The sequence below is a fragment of the Rhineura floridana genome, chromosome 9 (genome assembly GCF_030035675.1).
Source record: "Rhineura floridana isolate rRhiFlo1 chromosome 9, rRhiFlo1.hap2, whole genome shotgun sequence".
Lineage (NCBI taxonomy): Eukaryota > Metazoa > Chordata > Lepidosauria > Squamata > Rhineuridae > Rhineura > Rhineura floridana.
The window spans coordinates 38,769,479-38,786,998 of NC_084488.1; the positions used below are offsets into that span (position 1 = coordinate 38,769,479).

The 17,520-nt window shown below is 41.3% G+C and overlaps 1 protein-coding gene across 9 annotated transcripts in view; it reads left to right on the top strand.

Annotated features, from left to right (window-relative positions):
* The window catches only part of FAT1 (FAT atypical cadherin 1), a 168,145-nt gene that overhangs the window by 44,956 nt on the left and 105,669 nt on the right, over positions 1 to 17,520 (top strand). For all 9 annotated transcript variants that reach the window (XM_061585088.1, XM_061585090.1, XM_061585091.1 and 6 more), the window contains one exon: positions 16,586 to 16,900. In XM_061585088.1, the coding sequence (XP_061441072.1) occupies positions 16,586 to 16,900 (315 nt within the window). The remainder of the gene's footprint in view (positions 1 to 16,585; positions 16,901 to 17,520) is intronic.

Below are 17,520 nucleotides of genomic sequence, written 5' to 3' on the forward strand. Positions count from 1 at the left end.
TGAAAACATACTTGTAATAGTTCAATATTATTATTCCCATATTATACACTGTGGTGGGCAGAAGCTCAAAGTGTAGTTTGCATAACACCATTTACTTGTTGAAATTTGAACTAGGACCTTCAGTTCATGCTTATATCTGACACTTCTCTTCTGGAAAGGAATAATTAAATACTTTCCTTTTGGGTGCTGTTTTATATTTTGTTTCTGAGATTGAACTGTGGCGTATTCTGCAGTTTTAATTTATACTCTACAGTTAGAAATTGTAGCAGCCTAAGGCAATTCTTCAATTTATCTCTATTCTTAAATATTAATTGCTTTTTAAAACCTGAAGGCAGAAGTCTTCTAATGAAATTAAGATGCCGATTCAAAAGAAAAGTTTCCACAACATACAAAACTGTGTACGCACAGAAAAATGTGAATTCATCAGATTGCTTCTGATGACGTGTTTTGATCCTACCGATCATGGTTTGGAGGAATGGAAATGTGCCACTGGGAAGCACGTTGCTCTCCTTTTTCACTGTCATATGTTTTCAGGGTTTTTTTGCAAGCCTTGGTTTGGATATGGGTGCTAGCCATAATTGCCTGATTTAGATGTCACAGCAAACATAGTTAGAGCGAACTGCAAAAGGCATGATGTGGGTGAGGAGAGAAGGAAAGAGTGCTCAAGCCCATTGCATTTTGCAGAACCACCAGACCATAGTGTAACCAGTATCTCTTAACCAGTGTCACTGATGAGGAATCCAAAATGTCTTACAGTAAGTAAAACTGGGAACTTTGTCTTGCAACATTTGCATAATAAAAGTACTATTAAGGGGAAAAAACATTTTCAACCAACTTTCCTTCGACTAAATTGACATGTATGAGTCAACTGTCTCATAAATTTCCACTCAGCACAAAAGCCCAGCCTATATTGTGGTTCCACTGATACTTGATAACAAGGCCTGCTCATGGCAGCCTCTTATCATTGTGCGGGTGGGGTGTGTAAGATGTGTGTACAGCAAAACCTATCTGTGCTGCACTTTGTGGTCAGGTCTCTGTATGCTGGTACGTCACTTGATGCCAAAGGTGGTAGACCTGTTACTAAGAAACTCCTGTGCTGAGACCAAACATTTAGGCAGGGGAGGGAATACCGGACAGGTGACTTGGCCCATGTTAGTTGGCTTGTGCTAAATGCTTTAAAGGTTGCAACTGGTTTCTTGGTTTCTTAAACAATACTGTACTTCAGTAGTTAAAATATATGATCAGGAATCCATGTTTCTGCAAAACAGGTATTTACTCATCCTTTGGCATAAAAACTGTGTGTTTTAGTTTATTAGAATTCAGATTAATTAGAATTGTAATTAAATTTTTGAGGATCAAGTTCCTGAACAGCATATTTTTTGCTTTGTTACATATGTCACTCACAGGATATGTTCTGCTTAATTGCATTTCCATGTGTGGCTGAAAAATGATTGTAGGTTTTGATTTCCATTACAGACTCATTAATATTATTAATAAGAGTTCTCATGGATAAGCAAACTTAAGGAGGATTATCCATGGGAATTGGGAGTTTTTCTGTTTGTCAGTGGGATAGAATTGGCATACGGAAAGCTGTGTCAGCCTTTAGCAAAATAATAAACCTGTTTTTGTTTTAATAATTAATTTGGATTGTGTGCTTAATTTAGGTGAGGAGAAGAAGCTACCCTCTTCCCACTGGGACAATTCAGTGTTTTTTTTTGGGGGGGGGAAATGAGGGAAGTTAATACTGGTTTGTTATCTTTTAAAAGCAGGCATAATTTGTCATATATAAGCTGTTGTAGTTTGAAGTAATTAATCTCTTTCTGCTACATTGCTGCATGTATTAAATGCCTACTTCTGTTTCCTTTAGTGTCATTCATAAAACATTCAAGCTATGTTCTGACTCTAAATTGCAGGAGTATATAAAGGGAGAATTTGAGCCAATATTTTATTCACTCACTGGGCATTTTCTGCATCTGTTAATCACCAGTGAATTATTTGACGGTAATTAATGCTTGTACTGCTTTCCCAATTATTTTATATATTCAACCTTAAGTGTTGTAACTATATCTGTGGGATGCTTCTATTATTGTGCCTGATGGCTTCGCTCCAGAACTGACTGGGATATGTTTTTTGATTCTGTCATGCATTGCAAACAGGTATTTGGGATGGATGCTCTGTATGGTCCAGACCTAGGTCAATGTTTGCTCCTCGCTCATTGCAATCAGGTTGTAAATGGCCATCCCTATAGTGCATAGGCCACTTTGACAGGTGTGGCATCAGATGTAGGACATGTGGGTCTTGGGAAAATGGCCTTGCAGATCAGATTAGGACCTCTGCCAGGCCTAATTTGGTTCATGGGCGGAATATTTCCCATGGCTGCTATAATGGCTATGGCTTAAATATTCTTCTCCACTTATTGAGAGGGGAAGACATAAATCTTCTCCTGACTCTTTCACCAGCCAAACAGCTTTTCTACTCCACAGCTTACACGAGGTTATATGATATTTACCTATAGTCACCAGGCAACATTCCTTAAGTAATTGACTGCAAACAGACTTTAAATATGTTCGTTTTCCCCAGGGAGACAACAAAATTTGTGGTTGCCAGGAAATTCCACATCCCTAAAGGTCAGGGTCTTGTCCCTGACCTTGTGCAGCACAAAGTGCGGGACAAGCCATCGTACCTTTGTCATCTCCTTCCAGATCGGAGCTCTGCCATTCACCTCTAGCTAGGAGCTGGTGGTTGAAGTGTGTCTGCTTGCTCTGCCCCTGTACCTGACTGGCAGTCTGATCTCAGAATGCCCATCAGGTGCACAGGTAAATCCATATGCCTCTACTTTCCCCTCTGCTTGTAGCTGGACTGGAGACAGGAAATGGAGGCCTCTTATGAATTGACAGCAAACTCAGGCAAAGTATATGCCAGACTTCTGCCAGATTTTGGAGCTGGGGTGGAGCAGGAAGCGTCCCCTCCTTTTTTGCAGTCCTTGAGTTAGAAGAAAGCCTCAAGCTTGGGTCACTTGCCAGAGTGTGGATGGTCCCTCACCATAGCAAGAGAGGTGGATTGTTGAGCCCTGATTCTTCTTGTCAACCCTGGGGATATGACTTTCACAGAAGCCTTTTGCTGTGATTGAAAGAAACCTAATACAACCTTTCAATCCTGAGAGATGAGATTATTATCATTATTATAAATGCTGCTGCAGCTGCTGCTGTTACTGCTACTGCTGCTACTGCTGCTGCTGCTGCTGCTACTACTACTACTGTTATCTGAATTTGGCACTCTGAATTTTACACTTGCCAGGGTAAATCAGAAGGCATAAGGGAGGAGCCCATCTCAGCCCACCTATTCTCTCCTACAAATTTTCACTACACGTACATGCACGTCATTTCTTCCCACCTGACCTAACTCCAATGCTGGAGCCTGACTGGGACACTAAAGACTTAAAAATAATCTGGTGTTCATTTTCCAGGAAGAAGTTATATTACCTTTAACATGCCCAATCTTGGAAGCTAACCAGGGTCAGGCCTGGTAAATACTTGGATGGGAGACAGCCTGGGAATACCTGGTAGCGTAGGCTTTTCCTAGGGGAAAGGCTGTAGCTCAGTGGTAGAGCATTTGTCTTGCATGCAGAAGGTCCCAGGTTCAATTGTAGAACTAGGAGAGACCACTGCCTGAAATCCGGGAGAGCCTCTGCCAGGCAGTGTAGACAATATTGAGCTAGACGGACCAGTGGTCTCACTCCATATAAGGCAGCTTCCTATGTTCCTATGTAAGCAACCCTCTTTGTGCACACAGAGTCTTCTGTGCAAACACCCTTCCACATCTCCATATTAGAGCCAAACAAGATGCAATGTGGGGGATCTGGAAAGCCTTTTCAGTGGATAATTATAGCAGTTGTGTGAGTCCATAATTTGCATCAGTAACATGACATTTGGGGAGGTAAACCCTTATGTACCCTCTTCTCTGAGACCCAGTGCAGTGTAGTGTTGGACTAGGATTTGAGAGACCAGGGTTCGAATCCCCACTCAGCCATGAAGGTCACTGGGTGACCTTGGGCCAGTCACTGCTTCTCAGCCCAGCCTACGTCACAGGATTGTTGTGGGGATTAAATGAGGATGGTGGAGAACCATGTATGCCATCTTGAGCTCCTTGAAGGAAAGGTAAAAGATAAATACAAACAATTATAATTATAATTCCTCCCCTGCCCCCAGCTGTTACTTGTCTTTGTGATCAATAGCAGCTTTGGAAGAGTTTAATTGTGAAAATGGCATGTGAAGAATGGATTAATCCTCATCTATGGTTTCAGTCTGCTTTTAATCCTAGTTATGGATCTCGTGTTTAGTTTATCCTCACAAGATTATGAGGGGGGAAATGGGGTTTGGAAATATATTTTCCTTCCTTCCATAATATTTAGTTCAGCCTTTAGTGATCGGAGCATCTTCACTTGGCAGGGTATTTTAGCTCAGGTAACACGAATCATACAGTGAAGCCTCGCCCGAGAATGTGAGGCAAGGAGAACCCTAATTACACCAGGCTAGCTCTTTTATTGGGGAAGTTTACCCCCTAGCTTAAAACTTGCCATAACTTGAAAATCATCACTTTTTTTGTTTAGATTTGTTTAGCTGGCATACATTAAAATTGGGGAGCTTGTAAAATTAGTGTTCGTATCGTGAAGTAAAGGTTTTTTTAACAATGTTGGTTAGCAGACAAAATAATTTTAAAGCATTTGTAGGTTATACATTTGTGGTTTTGTGTCTGCATTTTAATTATTGAGGGGTATAGCACTTCTAGGGAAATAAAAAATTAAAAATACTTCAGTTAAATATTTTTCAGGTTTATTCTAAAAGTGTCTTGTCAAGTTTTGAATCAAGATTTATAAACAGCATCGTGCATATTTTAACATTTTGTGATTTACTTTAGAATGGACACATGAATTTGCTCGGTTGAGGCTTAGCTCATGATTCCTTATGGTAATCATTAATGGAACAAGTGCAGTCAAGCTGGAAGTAGTGCAAAGAGCATGATCATAAGAATGGAGTCTTATGAGGTTCAAGGAAGTTGGTCTATTTAGCTTAGTTTCAAAAAGATCCTGGAGGAGAACCCAATGTATAAATAGGAAAGTAGGCTGCGATAAAACAGTAGAGAGAGAATAATTGCTTACATTGAGGTTGATGAGGTCCAAAAACTCTTTAAAATGGAACATTACTATAGCTTGGAAATAAGAAACTTTCCAGTGATTAGATGTCAAAACAATTCTAAAATATTCTTGTCAAAGTAGTCAAGGCCACAAAGCTTTTCATTCACGGCTAGCCATGGACAAATTGGGAACTAATATGAAACACTTTAATGATCCTTGAGCTCAGCATAGTAGTGTCTCTTCCATCCATTCATTGGTTCTGTGGTTTATTAGACTCCTTTGGAATTGTCATGTGCTTTCCCCTGCCCCTCAACATACTGAATCAAAACCATCTGCTGGGGTTCCTCCTTTACCGATTTCCATCAGTACTTTTCAGTGCATTTCTGCTCCAGATAGGATAGGCTGTTTTTTGTTCAGCTTACAGCCCTGGGCTTATTGGACTCATATCATTTATTTATTTAAGAAATGTGCATGCCACACTTTGTCAATTGGCCTCTTTTTGTTCCTTGCCATAGTAGTGTGGGAATTGCTTCCCTCTGGTCTGCTCCATGCCACTTAGCTTGCATCGGCAAGGAGGAAAAAACACATCTTCCAAATGACATGCTTCCTTCTCATAATAGTGTTCTCTCTGTTTGGGAGCTGGGTGATTATCATTTAATTAAATGATCAGCATATTTGAGGTCAGGATCTTCAGAACAGATTGGCAAGCAACATTATTTATTTATTATATCATGCAGCAGTGTGCATGGCACTTCACAAGAGTTTCATTTGCAAAAAGATGAATGTCTCCTTCTGCAAAGTGTTTTTTTTAAGAACAGTCATGGGTTGTCTATATGACTTTGAATGTCCATTGGCTTTCTGGTTCTATTAAATACATGATATGTCCATGACTGTCAAACTGTAAAAGCTACTATCAGATTTCTTTTGAATAATAATGACAGTTATTGCTGCTGTTAGTGGCTAAAATAACCAGGCATTGTACAGAGATAGCATAGAAACAGCCCCTGCCCACATGCTCACAAAATGAAGCCCCACTTACCTGCGCAGCATGGATAAGCGGGGCATAGTTGCGAGGAGGGAGCGATGCTGCCGCGGCCATCTTCGTTAAGGGCAACGTCATGTGTCGCAGCGTTATGTGTGCATGACGTGCGGCAGGGAGGGGAGGGGCCATGGGCCTATTTAAGGCCAGGCCGCCCCTCCTACCTCCTCTTTCAACGAGCGACGAGAGGACGATGAGGGACATAGCAGAGAAAGCTGCAGGACAGTCTGCGTTGGTTGGGCCTATTAGGCCTAATTGGTTACCCCCAGAGGGGGTTTTAGGAGCCCCAACAGCTGTGGGTGGTAGCGTTGCGGCGTGGCTGTGACTGGGGCAGGCCTCGTAAAGGGGCCTGACCAGTGGGCCTCATAGTGGGGCCTAGCAGCGGCATGTCCGATACCCCCCCACCTAGCAGTTGTGGAGGGGTTGATTGAGGCTTTTTATTGAGCAGCGTGACGTTAGTGCTGCTGCTGGTTAAAAGAAAGACACAGGAAGTTTAAAAATAAATGAGACTATACTGGATATACAAACAAAATTAAATATAGTCATGCTAATACACTGGTTAAAGACAGACTCATGCACATAAAGGGAAATTAAAAATAAATCAGAATAAAAGGGACGAACAAAAGAAATTGTATCTAATCCTTCTAGTTTAAGTTCCCTCTGAGCACTCTCCCCCCAACAGGTTCAGCTTAGCCCCCCCGATGATATACACAGGTTGGTTCTTTATTATATTATTACAGGGTGGATGCATGATGTGATGGCAGAGCCCTTTCGTGAGGCTTATGACTTCTTGCTAGGTCCAGACATAGGGGGAGGATTGCCCACCCCCGCAGGTTATCCAGCTTAGCCCCCCCTGAAGATATACACAGGTTGGTTCTTTATTATATTATTATAGGGTGGATGCATGATGTGATGGCAGAGCCCTTTCATGAGGCTTATGACTTCTTACTAGGCCCAGGCATAGGTACAACTTCTTGCTAGGCCCGGGCATGTATGAGGTTTGAAGTACTTAATTATATGATTATTATACTACATACTAGTATATTGGTGGGGCTAGTGAGCCTTTTTAGCCTTTGGGCCTTTCATAGTTATATGATAATAAGGGCGGAGATAACAGTTTGCTAGAAAATGTCTAAATCGCTGTATCTTAAGTGAGCGGTCCTTTTGCATTCTAAGTGTTAATTTCAGGCTATTTGTTCACTCTGAGACAGAAGAGGCATTTACCTGAATTTAGTTAGGAATGGAAAGTTTAGCAGATGATAATCATATTGATTGGGGAATAGGAATAAAGAGGAAAGCCCGATTTGCCTAATAGAGATCCCTCATATTACAGGATCTTAGACTCTTACTGACATAGGGCTGCCTTTTAAGGTCCAGGCAGACTCTTCGCCCCTTTACTGAGGATTGTGGCACCAACAACGAAACATCATTAGGACTTCTGATATCATTACCTGGAATTACACATAGCGTGCAACTGTTGCATTGGCTCATCTATTTAGATATGTGTTGGAAAACCTGCTATAGTGCAGCCACATATTGGTGACAGCAACACATCTTCAGCATCTGCTGCTCTTGGATTTATGATATCATTTACCAGAAAGGGATATAGGATGTTAATTTTGCATTTTGGACATCTATTATGATAGGTGTTTGGAAGCCTACAAGGGGGAGGCCGCTGCAGTGGGCCAAATATGGGTGGCAGCGCCATATCTCCAGTATCTGTGCTTTGGGGAACTGGGTTAGCTGCACTAAAATGGTGGCTGGGAAAGTGTGCTTACTCATAAATGATTTCCTTTCTTTATGTGAAACAGGGAAATATGAGGCCAGTGGCCCTCACAGCAGTGAGGAGAAGCACCCAGCAGTAGCTGCTCAAGGAAAGCGTTCCTCCCCTGTTAAGCTCGAGGTACTTGCTTGCAGACTGCCCAGTTCCTGGGGAGGTTTGTTTTGTTATGGGGTTTTCTTTCAGTTTCTGGATCCCATATTGTAGTCTTAGGGCTTGCCTTAAGGGCCTGCACTCTTAAATTTGTCTTGGGCATAGACGCAATGGCAATCAGTAATGGCTTCCTACCAGTTAGTTAATGCACTGCCTATGGGAAAGTATGACATCTAATCTGTTTTTTTCATCTACTGTGGGGATACAAGGGGATTTATAGCTGCTGGGTTTTTGCCTTTTCAGTCAATTCTATGAGGTAGAGCATTACATATAGGCTGCTCTATTCTCACGTGGAGCGCTTCAGCTCCTTCCTTGAAGGGGCTGTCGGGATGAGAGGGTAAAAATAAAAAATAAAAAAATAAAATAAAATAAAATTTGGATGCATGTTAACACCTGATGTCACAGATTATGGAATGGCTATGTAACTGGTTCATCTTAATGGCTGTGTCAATGGACCATCCTGCCCGGTGTTAACCTTCCTGGGCATACCACCTAATTCACCACCAATCATACTCATGTGGTCAGTCAGTAAGGGTTTCATGACAGTTAGGCCAAGAAAGTGTTTCTTGTCTGCCCGCCAGGTATTAGAGGTCTTTTCCGGTGGTTTATGAGGTCGTAGCAGGGCTTCTACAGCCTTACTACAGGTTCAGGTTTGTGGCTGTATAATAATTTAATGCTTGTTGTGATCAAATATTGATCAAGAAATTAGAGCCAAACTGCAGGTTACATTTTATATTCTTGCCCAAATAATTTGGTCTAGTTTTCCCACACTCCTGGGGAAGAACTAACTAACTTGCTGTAGAATTATGTGACATAGCTCAGGGCTAGAGCCTCTGAACTGCAAGCTGAAGGTCCATAGCATCTCTAGGTAGGGCTGGGAGGTAGAACTGGAAGTCCGTGGATGCATTGGGGTTTTTGTGCTGGCTGCAGGCTTGGACTTATAGGCAGTGAGGCTTGGGAACTCTCCCGTCCATTTTAGGTAGGGTTATGGCCCTTGTCTGTTCCTTTGTTCTCTAGTGCCCAGATTTTAATGTTTTCTTTTGGGGCATGGTAAGGTAGACTCAGGTGGAGGGGTTCAGCTGTGCTGTGCAACCGCACATTGGGAGATTGGGGAGCAGAGTCAAGGATGGCCATAAGCCGGTCTGTCGCCCCAGCATGCTCAACAGCTATCAGAATGCAGGAGGGGTTTTTCCCAGGACTTCTGGGCCGGCAAGGGCTATGCACCGGAGTGGCCTATTCAGTGAGTCACCTGCTGGGATTGCCTAGTGAATGGCTGGAGACTGGGCCTCTCAGTCCAAGCACTTCGAGGTAAAGGCTGATGATTTCCCCACTTATTCCAGGGACTTTAGAGTCCGCCATATGTTAGCTGGGTGGGCTAGAGAACATCCTGCCATCCCCGTTGCCCTTTCTCACGGGACATTTTATTGAGTATGGTGGGCCAGTGAAAAACAGTATGCTCCTCAAGCTATGAAGCCAGACTATTCCAGGCGGCAGCCCTTATGCTGGTTTTTGGAGCTTTTTGGATAGGTGAGGTGGTGGCTGGATCCAAAGGAGATTTGTCTCGATGGGCCCTCCAGCAATCAGATGTCTCCATGGAAGGGAGTTGTACCTGTATAACATTGATGGACTGGCAATGTTGCTGGGCAGGGATGGCGCAGCTGCGCACCCTATCCTGGGCTTACAGTTAGGCCTCAGTCAATGGGCTGCAGTGTGGTGGCTTGGCTGGCGAGGAATACTTTGGGACGGGCTCCTACCCACTTTGTCCCAGCTTGGTTCAGTGCAGACATCTGTGCATGTGGTGGTCATTCCCCGAGTTGGGAATGACCTCAGTATTTGAGGCAAGGCCCTCAGGTGGCGGGCATGTGCAGACATGCAGTTCGGGATGCAACGATGGCCTTGGTTAGCTAAGGGCATGGTCCTCAGTTTGGCAGGCATGTGCGGACATGCAGTTCAGGAGGCAATGGAAGGCCATGGCTCTCAGTTTGGCAGGCATGTGCGGACATGCAGTTCAGGAGGCAACGATGGCCTTGGTTACTTAAGGGCATGGCCCTCAGTTGCAATGAAAGGGCATGGCCCTCAGTTTGGCAGGCATGCATGGCATGCAGTTAATAAGGCAACGTCGGCCTTGGGTACGTCTGCTTTGGTCAGACATACTCCTTCAAAGGGTTTGGTGTGGTGTCTGGAGCCCGATAGGGATGGACCAAGCGTGAAAGAAGGTCAATCAGTAAATTCGGTTGGCTATTCTGGGGCAGGGGGGGTTGGCTATTTCACACCCTGCATTCAGCATTGGATGGGTGAACTGTACAGGGGGAATGGCGTTCACTTGTCTGACGCAGGTAATGTCTTTTTGGCATACCTGCAGAGGTGTCTGCGAGAGGTGCTTCTCGGCAGTGGGTAAAAGGGGACTAAATAGAGGTTTGTCCCCCTTTTGTGGCGGGAAGGTGCGGAAAGGGAAATAGGTAAGGACAGCTCGGTGGCCCCCTTAGGCACCTTTGGAGGTGATTGGCGGTTCCAGAGGCCTGTCTGTCAGAGCTTTGCAGCTTGAGGGCAGGATATGGGCTGCTTTTGGGGCCAACTTAACTCATCCACCTGAGGGTTGTGCGGCCCCGGGGGGTGGTGACCTGAGAAGGCCCCCCTACTCACCTACTGGGTGTGGCTGGCGGAAGGGGTAAGCAGATGGGGCTTGCCCTTGTCCCAAGCAGGGGCTGGTTGCCCGTGAGCTGTATGGCAAGATGCTTGCTTCTAGATAGTTCCGCACCTAGGTTTCCCTCTGCAGGTCACTTTAAAAGGTGTTTTTGTATAGTTTAATAAAGTGGCCCTTATTCAACCCAAGCTGATGTGTCCTTGTCTTATTTCGCCCCTTCACTCGCAACTGAAGGGCCTAGTGGTTGAGCAACGTCTGCATTAAACCCCTAGCTTATGCAGCTGCTCTGGTTTTTCAGACAGAAGGCCACATTCCCTTCTGTGCAATTTTCCAGGAGCCACATGCCATTAGTAGGTGGGGCCAGAGGCAAACGTGGTCAGAGCAATGAATGCAAATTTTACCTCTGTACGCTAGACTAGTTTCTACTCACACTCGCACAACTCTGTATCCTCCATCCAGGCAACCGAGGCATTGTCTGAGTTCAATGACACATTCTAGACAGGCAAAACACTCAATAAGAGTCTGCAGTAGGGGTGGTGAGAGACATGGCCTGGGAAGAGAGGGTGAGGCTGAGGAGTGGATGTGGCCTGGGAAGAGTTGCAAGGACAGATTGGGAAGCCTTAGGACTGAGGTTCCCAATCCCTGGCTTAGAATGTTGTCCATGTAGAGGCACCATCCACAAAATCCTCCATTTTCACCTCACACATTCATTAAATAGAGGGTTCGTGGTACTGGTCCACAAATTCAATAAATTTGCATTCTATTTATAGGTCCATTTCTGATTGTAAATGAAACAAGAAAATGTAATATTATCTGTATGATAGATAAAATACAATATACAAATACAATTAAATTTAAGTCCAATAAAGCACCCGGTAAGAATATTAAAATATTTAAAATTCTTCATTGGAGTGTCACATAGTTCTTCCAAGAACTCCAGACCAATTTTGATTTTGCAATACGATGTGTATGTTTCATCAAGGCTTTCTAGTAATTTAGAGCACTGACACAAACAAAAGGCTCAGGTACATTTGTGTCAGTCTTACTGATTGTGCCAAACATAAAAGGTAACAGGAGCTCCATTTCCTCTTTTTAATGACTTTAAAAAAAAAAATTTTTACAGATTCCATTCCATCACCACTTCCTTAGCTGTAATAAAGGTGGAATCTGCAGAATGAAACAGGAGGATTTAATTAACACTCAGTGTCTACCCACTTAAATTGGTTCTGTTTTTACAAATCTTTTAACATTTTCCTGCCACTTTTGAAATAGCCACCGCTGAGAATATGAAGCAGCTTGATACCATAATTGTGCTGAGAAGTCATTCCTCTCATAGTGGCTGCTTTACTTGGTTATTCCTTGCTCATGGTTCATTTATCAGTCTCATTCATCTTCAGCAAGCAGAATATGTTATTGTTTTTCACAATACAGTAGGGCCCCGCTTTACAGCGATTCGCTAATACAGCGGTCTCAATTAGACACAATTAAACTAAAGCCCCACTCATACGGCGCTTGTTCTGCTTTTTCGGTGGTTTTCGGACATCGTACACCATTATATTCAATGAGTTCCACTTTACTGCGGTTTTTGCTTTACAGCGGGGGTCCGGAACATAACCCGCCATATGAGTAGGGCCCTACTGTATGGGTTAAACTTTGTCATATAACATTACAGTTTTTGTTGGTGGTGCATAGATAAAATAATGCATTTTCTGTGAGCATAGGCAAGGGTGCTGTCATGGGAAAGGGGATACCATGAGTGGGATCATCATAAGTATCAAATCTTAATATTACAATCCTGTGCAAATCTTCTCAGAAATTAAATCATGTTGAGTTCAATGGGACTTAATTCCAGCTAAGTGCATATCCATTAAATCTTAGAAATAAGCAGATTGCTCTGTTTTACATCTGCTGGGAGTTGACAAATCTTAAGGCAAAGTGAACAAAGGCTCTTTTTCAGATTCTTATCTCTGGGGAATTAAAGTTCACCTCCCATTCATTCACTCACACTGATCAGGCTGCATTGTTACCAGTCTTTCTGGTATAGACCGACCATGATGTAGTATGTATATGAATGTTGCAGATATTTGGATCATATGGGACTTTCACAGTGAATATTTCCCAACCTGCTTACTACATAGGTTAGCATTGTGGGTGTTTAGATTTGTATGTGTAAAATTAGCAAGGGACTTTTCTGGATTACTTGAGATGTATCAACTTCAGCTTTTTCAAGATCACTTTGGCATAGGTATCTGTGGGTGGGTGTGGGGAAAATGAACCGTGTCACTAGTAATGTCATAGGCACTGTAGAATAGAAGCCATTTTGGCATATACGCAGTATATGAATCAATAAATAACCATGCCTCTGGCATTCATATAGGCACATCACACATAGCAGTCAGGTTCTTGATTTATGTGCCATCTTGGAGAAACATACATTTTCCCAGTGCCAAAATATTAGTTTTTCCATCTTTAAGACAGCTATAGCCCTGCAACAAATGAGTTGCAGCTGATTGTCTTGAAAGGCTGTGTGGCTCAAAGAGGTGGCATCAAAAGTGCTGAAGTGCTCATTTCCCCTGTTCTCTGGTGAGAGATGCAACTGTAACAGAGCTCCTTGATATTCCTTCAGACAAAATGTGCTGGGTTCTGTTAGTTCCTGAAAATGCTTGTTCTTTTACAATAGATTTGTGATTATGTGGTTTCTACACTTAGCAGCAAAAACAGAAATAAAATCTGGCATCATAATGTTATAGCAATGATACAATAATGATGTGTGATTGCAATGTGTGTGCAAAGAAAATTGTAGCTGAATAATGTGCAGCGATTAAGTTGAAGAGGTTGGAAAGTATAAAATGGCGATTTGTTTTAAATTCAGTAACCTGGCTTTGCTGTGCTTTACTGGCATTAGTAGGTTTCTCTGCGACAGTAAAGAACAATTTTTGTTTGAAGGGGCAGATGATGTGCCTGGGTGACTATGTGTAGGATATGAATTTCTATATGTGTTTTGCTGCCTTTAAAATCTAGCTTCTACAGTGACATCTTGTGGTAGTTCAAAAAATTCTTAAATGACAATTCTTTAAAAATTGTTTAAACTAGAAATAAAGGGGGGGGAAAGAAACCGAATGGGACAGGATTGGAAATGAAATCTAGCTTTCTCTGTTACAGGATTCTCTCTTACCACTGCTTTCCCAAACCTGCCTTGTGATGGTGGTGGTGGTACGAAAAGTAAGACCCACTATGTTTAGTGGGAGTTATCCCCAGACAGGTGAATATAGGATTGACACCATAATTGTTTTGAACTTAAAATTTTATTGTTATTCATAGCACAGCCATGCTTATCAATTATTTTTAAATAGTTGAGAACAAATTACATTCTGACATCTAAATATGAACCAGATTTTGTTTGGTGAAAGATAAAGCTTACGTATGTTGGACAAATTTGTTCCTATATTATTAGAAATCTGTGTTCATGGAGAAATTTATTTTAAAAACTCAGTTTTTATAAAGAAATGTTATTGTCAGAGCCGACAGCAAATTTACATTCAACATGGAAAAGCAAAAAAATCAGTTCCTTTGAAAGAAGAGCAGTTGATGACAACTCAGCAAAACCAGAAGTTAAAAAATTACCTAACATTGGGTTGTGCAGAAGATATTCTAGTGTGCGTTTTGCTTATTTCTAATTTATTTACAGGTTGAATAAATGAAGTTCAATGATAGTACAACTCCTATCACCCCTAGGCAGAATGGTCAGTGATCAGGTCTGATGGGAGTTGTAGTCCAACAACATCTGAAGGACGCCACATTGTCTACTCTTGATATGTATTATTTTCTATTCATCCTCATATGCACATTCTTTGCAATATCTGTGGAATGTGCAGGAATTTCCATTCAGTTCACATTAACCTTAACATACACACAAATATGCTTGCACAGTATATTTCCACAATTACAAATCTAAATGCTTGTATTACTCTTTTGATGCACTGAAGAGGAATATATTGGGTATCTTTGCCTTTCAGTCCTGTATATCTTTTAAAAATCTTTACTCAATAAACAAATCATGTAAAGTAAATTTTGTTCTCAGCTGATCACTCACTTGTTATTTGTTTGGAGGAAGCAAACCACAAGCCTGGGTTCAGATGACACAACAAACTAAACTCTGGCTTGTTTTGACTGCAACATTAGATCAGGAGGAGCGAGGGAGAACTTTTGAACGGCATGCACCAGCACGCTGCTTGATTCCATTAAGCCATAGTTTGTTTTAAACTATGGCTTTTAATGTGACATGCAAACTGGATCAAAATGTAAACTCAAGTAAAGATAATTATTTGGCGCAGTGGCAAACTTGCGATGTAAAGTGGAGTAAATTAAGAACATTTTGTACATGCTAAAAGGATGTGAATAATAATAATAATATATATGCAATATACCTTGCATATATGTCTAGTCATTTTTAGTAGTGGTGATGTTACATAATAAAATATTTCGTGAAACATTGTAGTTTATTGTTTTTATATACTGCTTCACTCAACCAGAAGTGCCCCTAAGCAATTTACAATAATAAAGTGCAAAATACATAAGAAATGCAATAAAACAATACATATATAAAATTCTAAATGTATCAATCCAAAGAAAGTATCTAAAACAGCACAAAATATCCACCTCCTCCACACATGATGGATAGCAGTAAAAGCAAAAACATTAATTTAGCAGTATTGAATTATACAATATAAAAAGGTAATATGTCTGGCCAGTCCTCAAAATACTGTCCCTAGAAAGACTTACATGATGCTTTTATTACTAAGTTTTCAGTGTCAGGTTTTTTTTTAGATTTTCTTGGACAATATAGCAATGGCTTTTATTGAACAGTGACCAGTTGGTTTTAGAGTGAAAGGGTTTAATCTGCTGTTCCACCTGGTATTTCTTTTTTTGTTGCCTAATACATTTTTTCTGTTTTTTGTGCTGTGTTTTATTTTATCATTTTGTTGTTTTTCACTATTGTTATTAAAGTATTGCTTTTATTGTCACCCACTTTGGGAATTTTATATAAATCGAAAAGAGGGCATTAATGAAATGAATAAACAAATTTTTTTAGATAGGTATCTTCTGTCCACCCAGAATATAGGAAGTCTTTGTCCTGCCATAGTTCTGTCCACATTGTGTTTCGAACCCTACCTATGCCACACTGTGATGCAATCATGCTATATGGCCAGGCTTCTGCAAATGTTGGGCGTGCCAAGGGCTAATGTTACTTTTTTTAAATGCTCTGTTGCAAAATAGCTGGCCCCATCTACTTCATTTAACACATTGATGGCATGGTATAGGCAGTGCCTGATACCAAAAATGAGTTGTTTGGGGTCTTTACAGCCATTGTTTGGCACTGGAACACTGCAAAGACAAAATTAGGAGCAGGGCTCAGGTTTTTGTGCTTCTTCCTTTTCAGGTAAGGACAAGGTAGTGAGTGCATTGAGGGCCAAGTAGTATCTGAACTGGCTTTGTACTTAATACATTCTTTTTCTTTCTACGTCTAAACTTTTTGGTATACAATCATTAGCTGAATTTTCCCTTCTGTTTTGCCAATATATAAATGTTCAATGTTTCATTTTGATCTATATAAAATATTATTATTTATTAAATGTGTATTCCACCCTTCCTCTCAAAGAAGTCCTGGGCAGCAAACAGCAAGCAATAAAACTTTTTAAAATAAAACATGAAACCTTAGTGCTTTTCATTTGTGACCTGTGGCAAATACTTTTTTTAAAAGCTTCTGTGTTCATCATAATCAGTTATGTAGCTCTAATACTCAATACCTTTTCTTTTCCTTCATTTCTTAAACAGGAACAATAACAACTGTTGATTTGCTTGACCGTGAGACTACTTCTCATTACTGGCTAACTGTTTATGCAACAGACCATGGTGTTGTGCCTTTGTCTTCCTTCATTGAACTCTACATAGAAGTTGGGGATGTCAATGACAATGCTCCACAGACTACTCATCCTGTTTATTACCCAGAAGTCATGGAAAATTCACCTAAGGATACGTCAGTCATTCAGATTGAGGCATTTGATGCAGACTCCAGCTCTAATGACAAGCTCACCTACAAAATTACTAGCGGAAATCCACAGGGATTCTTTTTCATAAATCCGAAAACTGGTAAGTAAATACCAGAATTGCTTCTTGAAGTTTTTCCTATGAATTGATTCTAATTTTGAAAAACGGAAGTGAAAAGACAAAATTGAAAAAAGATGAAGTTTTCTGATTCCGAGTTCTAATTTGTACTTGTACAGGAAGTCCAAGGATGACATCAGGGTAGTTGTTTCAGAGCTAATCTACACATTAATCTGAATCACAAAGTACAGAATGCGAGCGGAGAGTCCCATATGAGTGCTTTACACATAAAATCTTTCTGCAAATTAAAAATAAAAGGTTAGGCTAGCACTTTCCCCCCTAAAATTCTATAGGCTGGGTAGTTTTGTTGAACTTCTAATCTTCAGTGATGGAAGAAAGCACTTGGGATTCTTCTTCCGAGTGTACCGTAACAGGAAATGCAGCAGCTTGCAGTTAAGTTGGAGTGAGAGTAGGAATGGGGATGCATCAACAATGAAACAGGGACTGTACAAATATATATTTTGGCATGTTTTGTAAAATGTAGGAAGATTTCTACCAGATTTCATCTAGACATGAGGAAAAACTTCCTCACTGTTAGAGTGGTATGAGAATGGAACCAATTATCTAGGCAGGTGGTGGGTTCTCCAACACTGGAGGCATTCAAG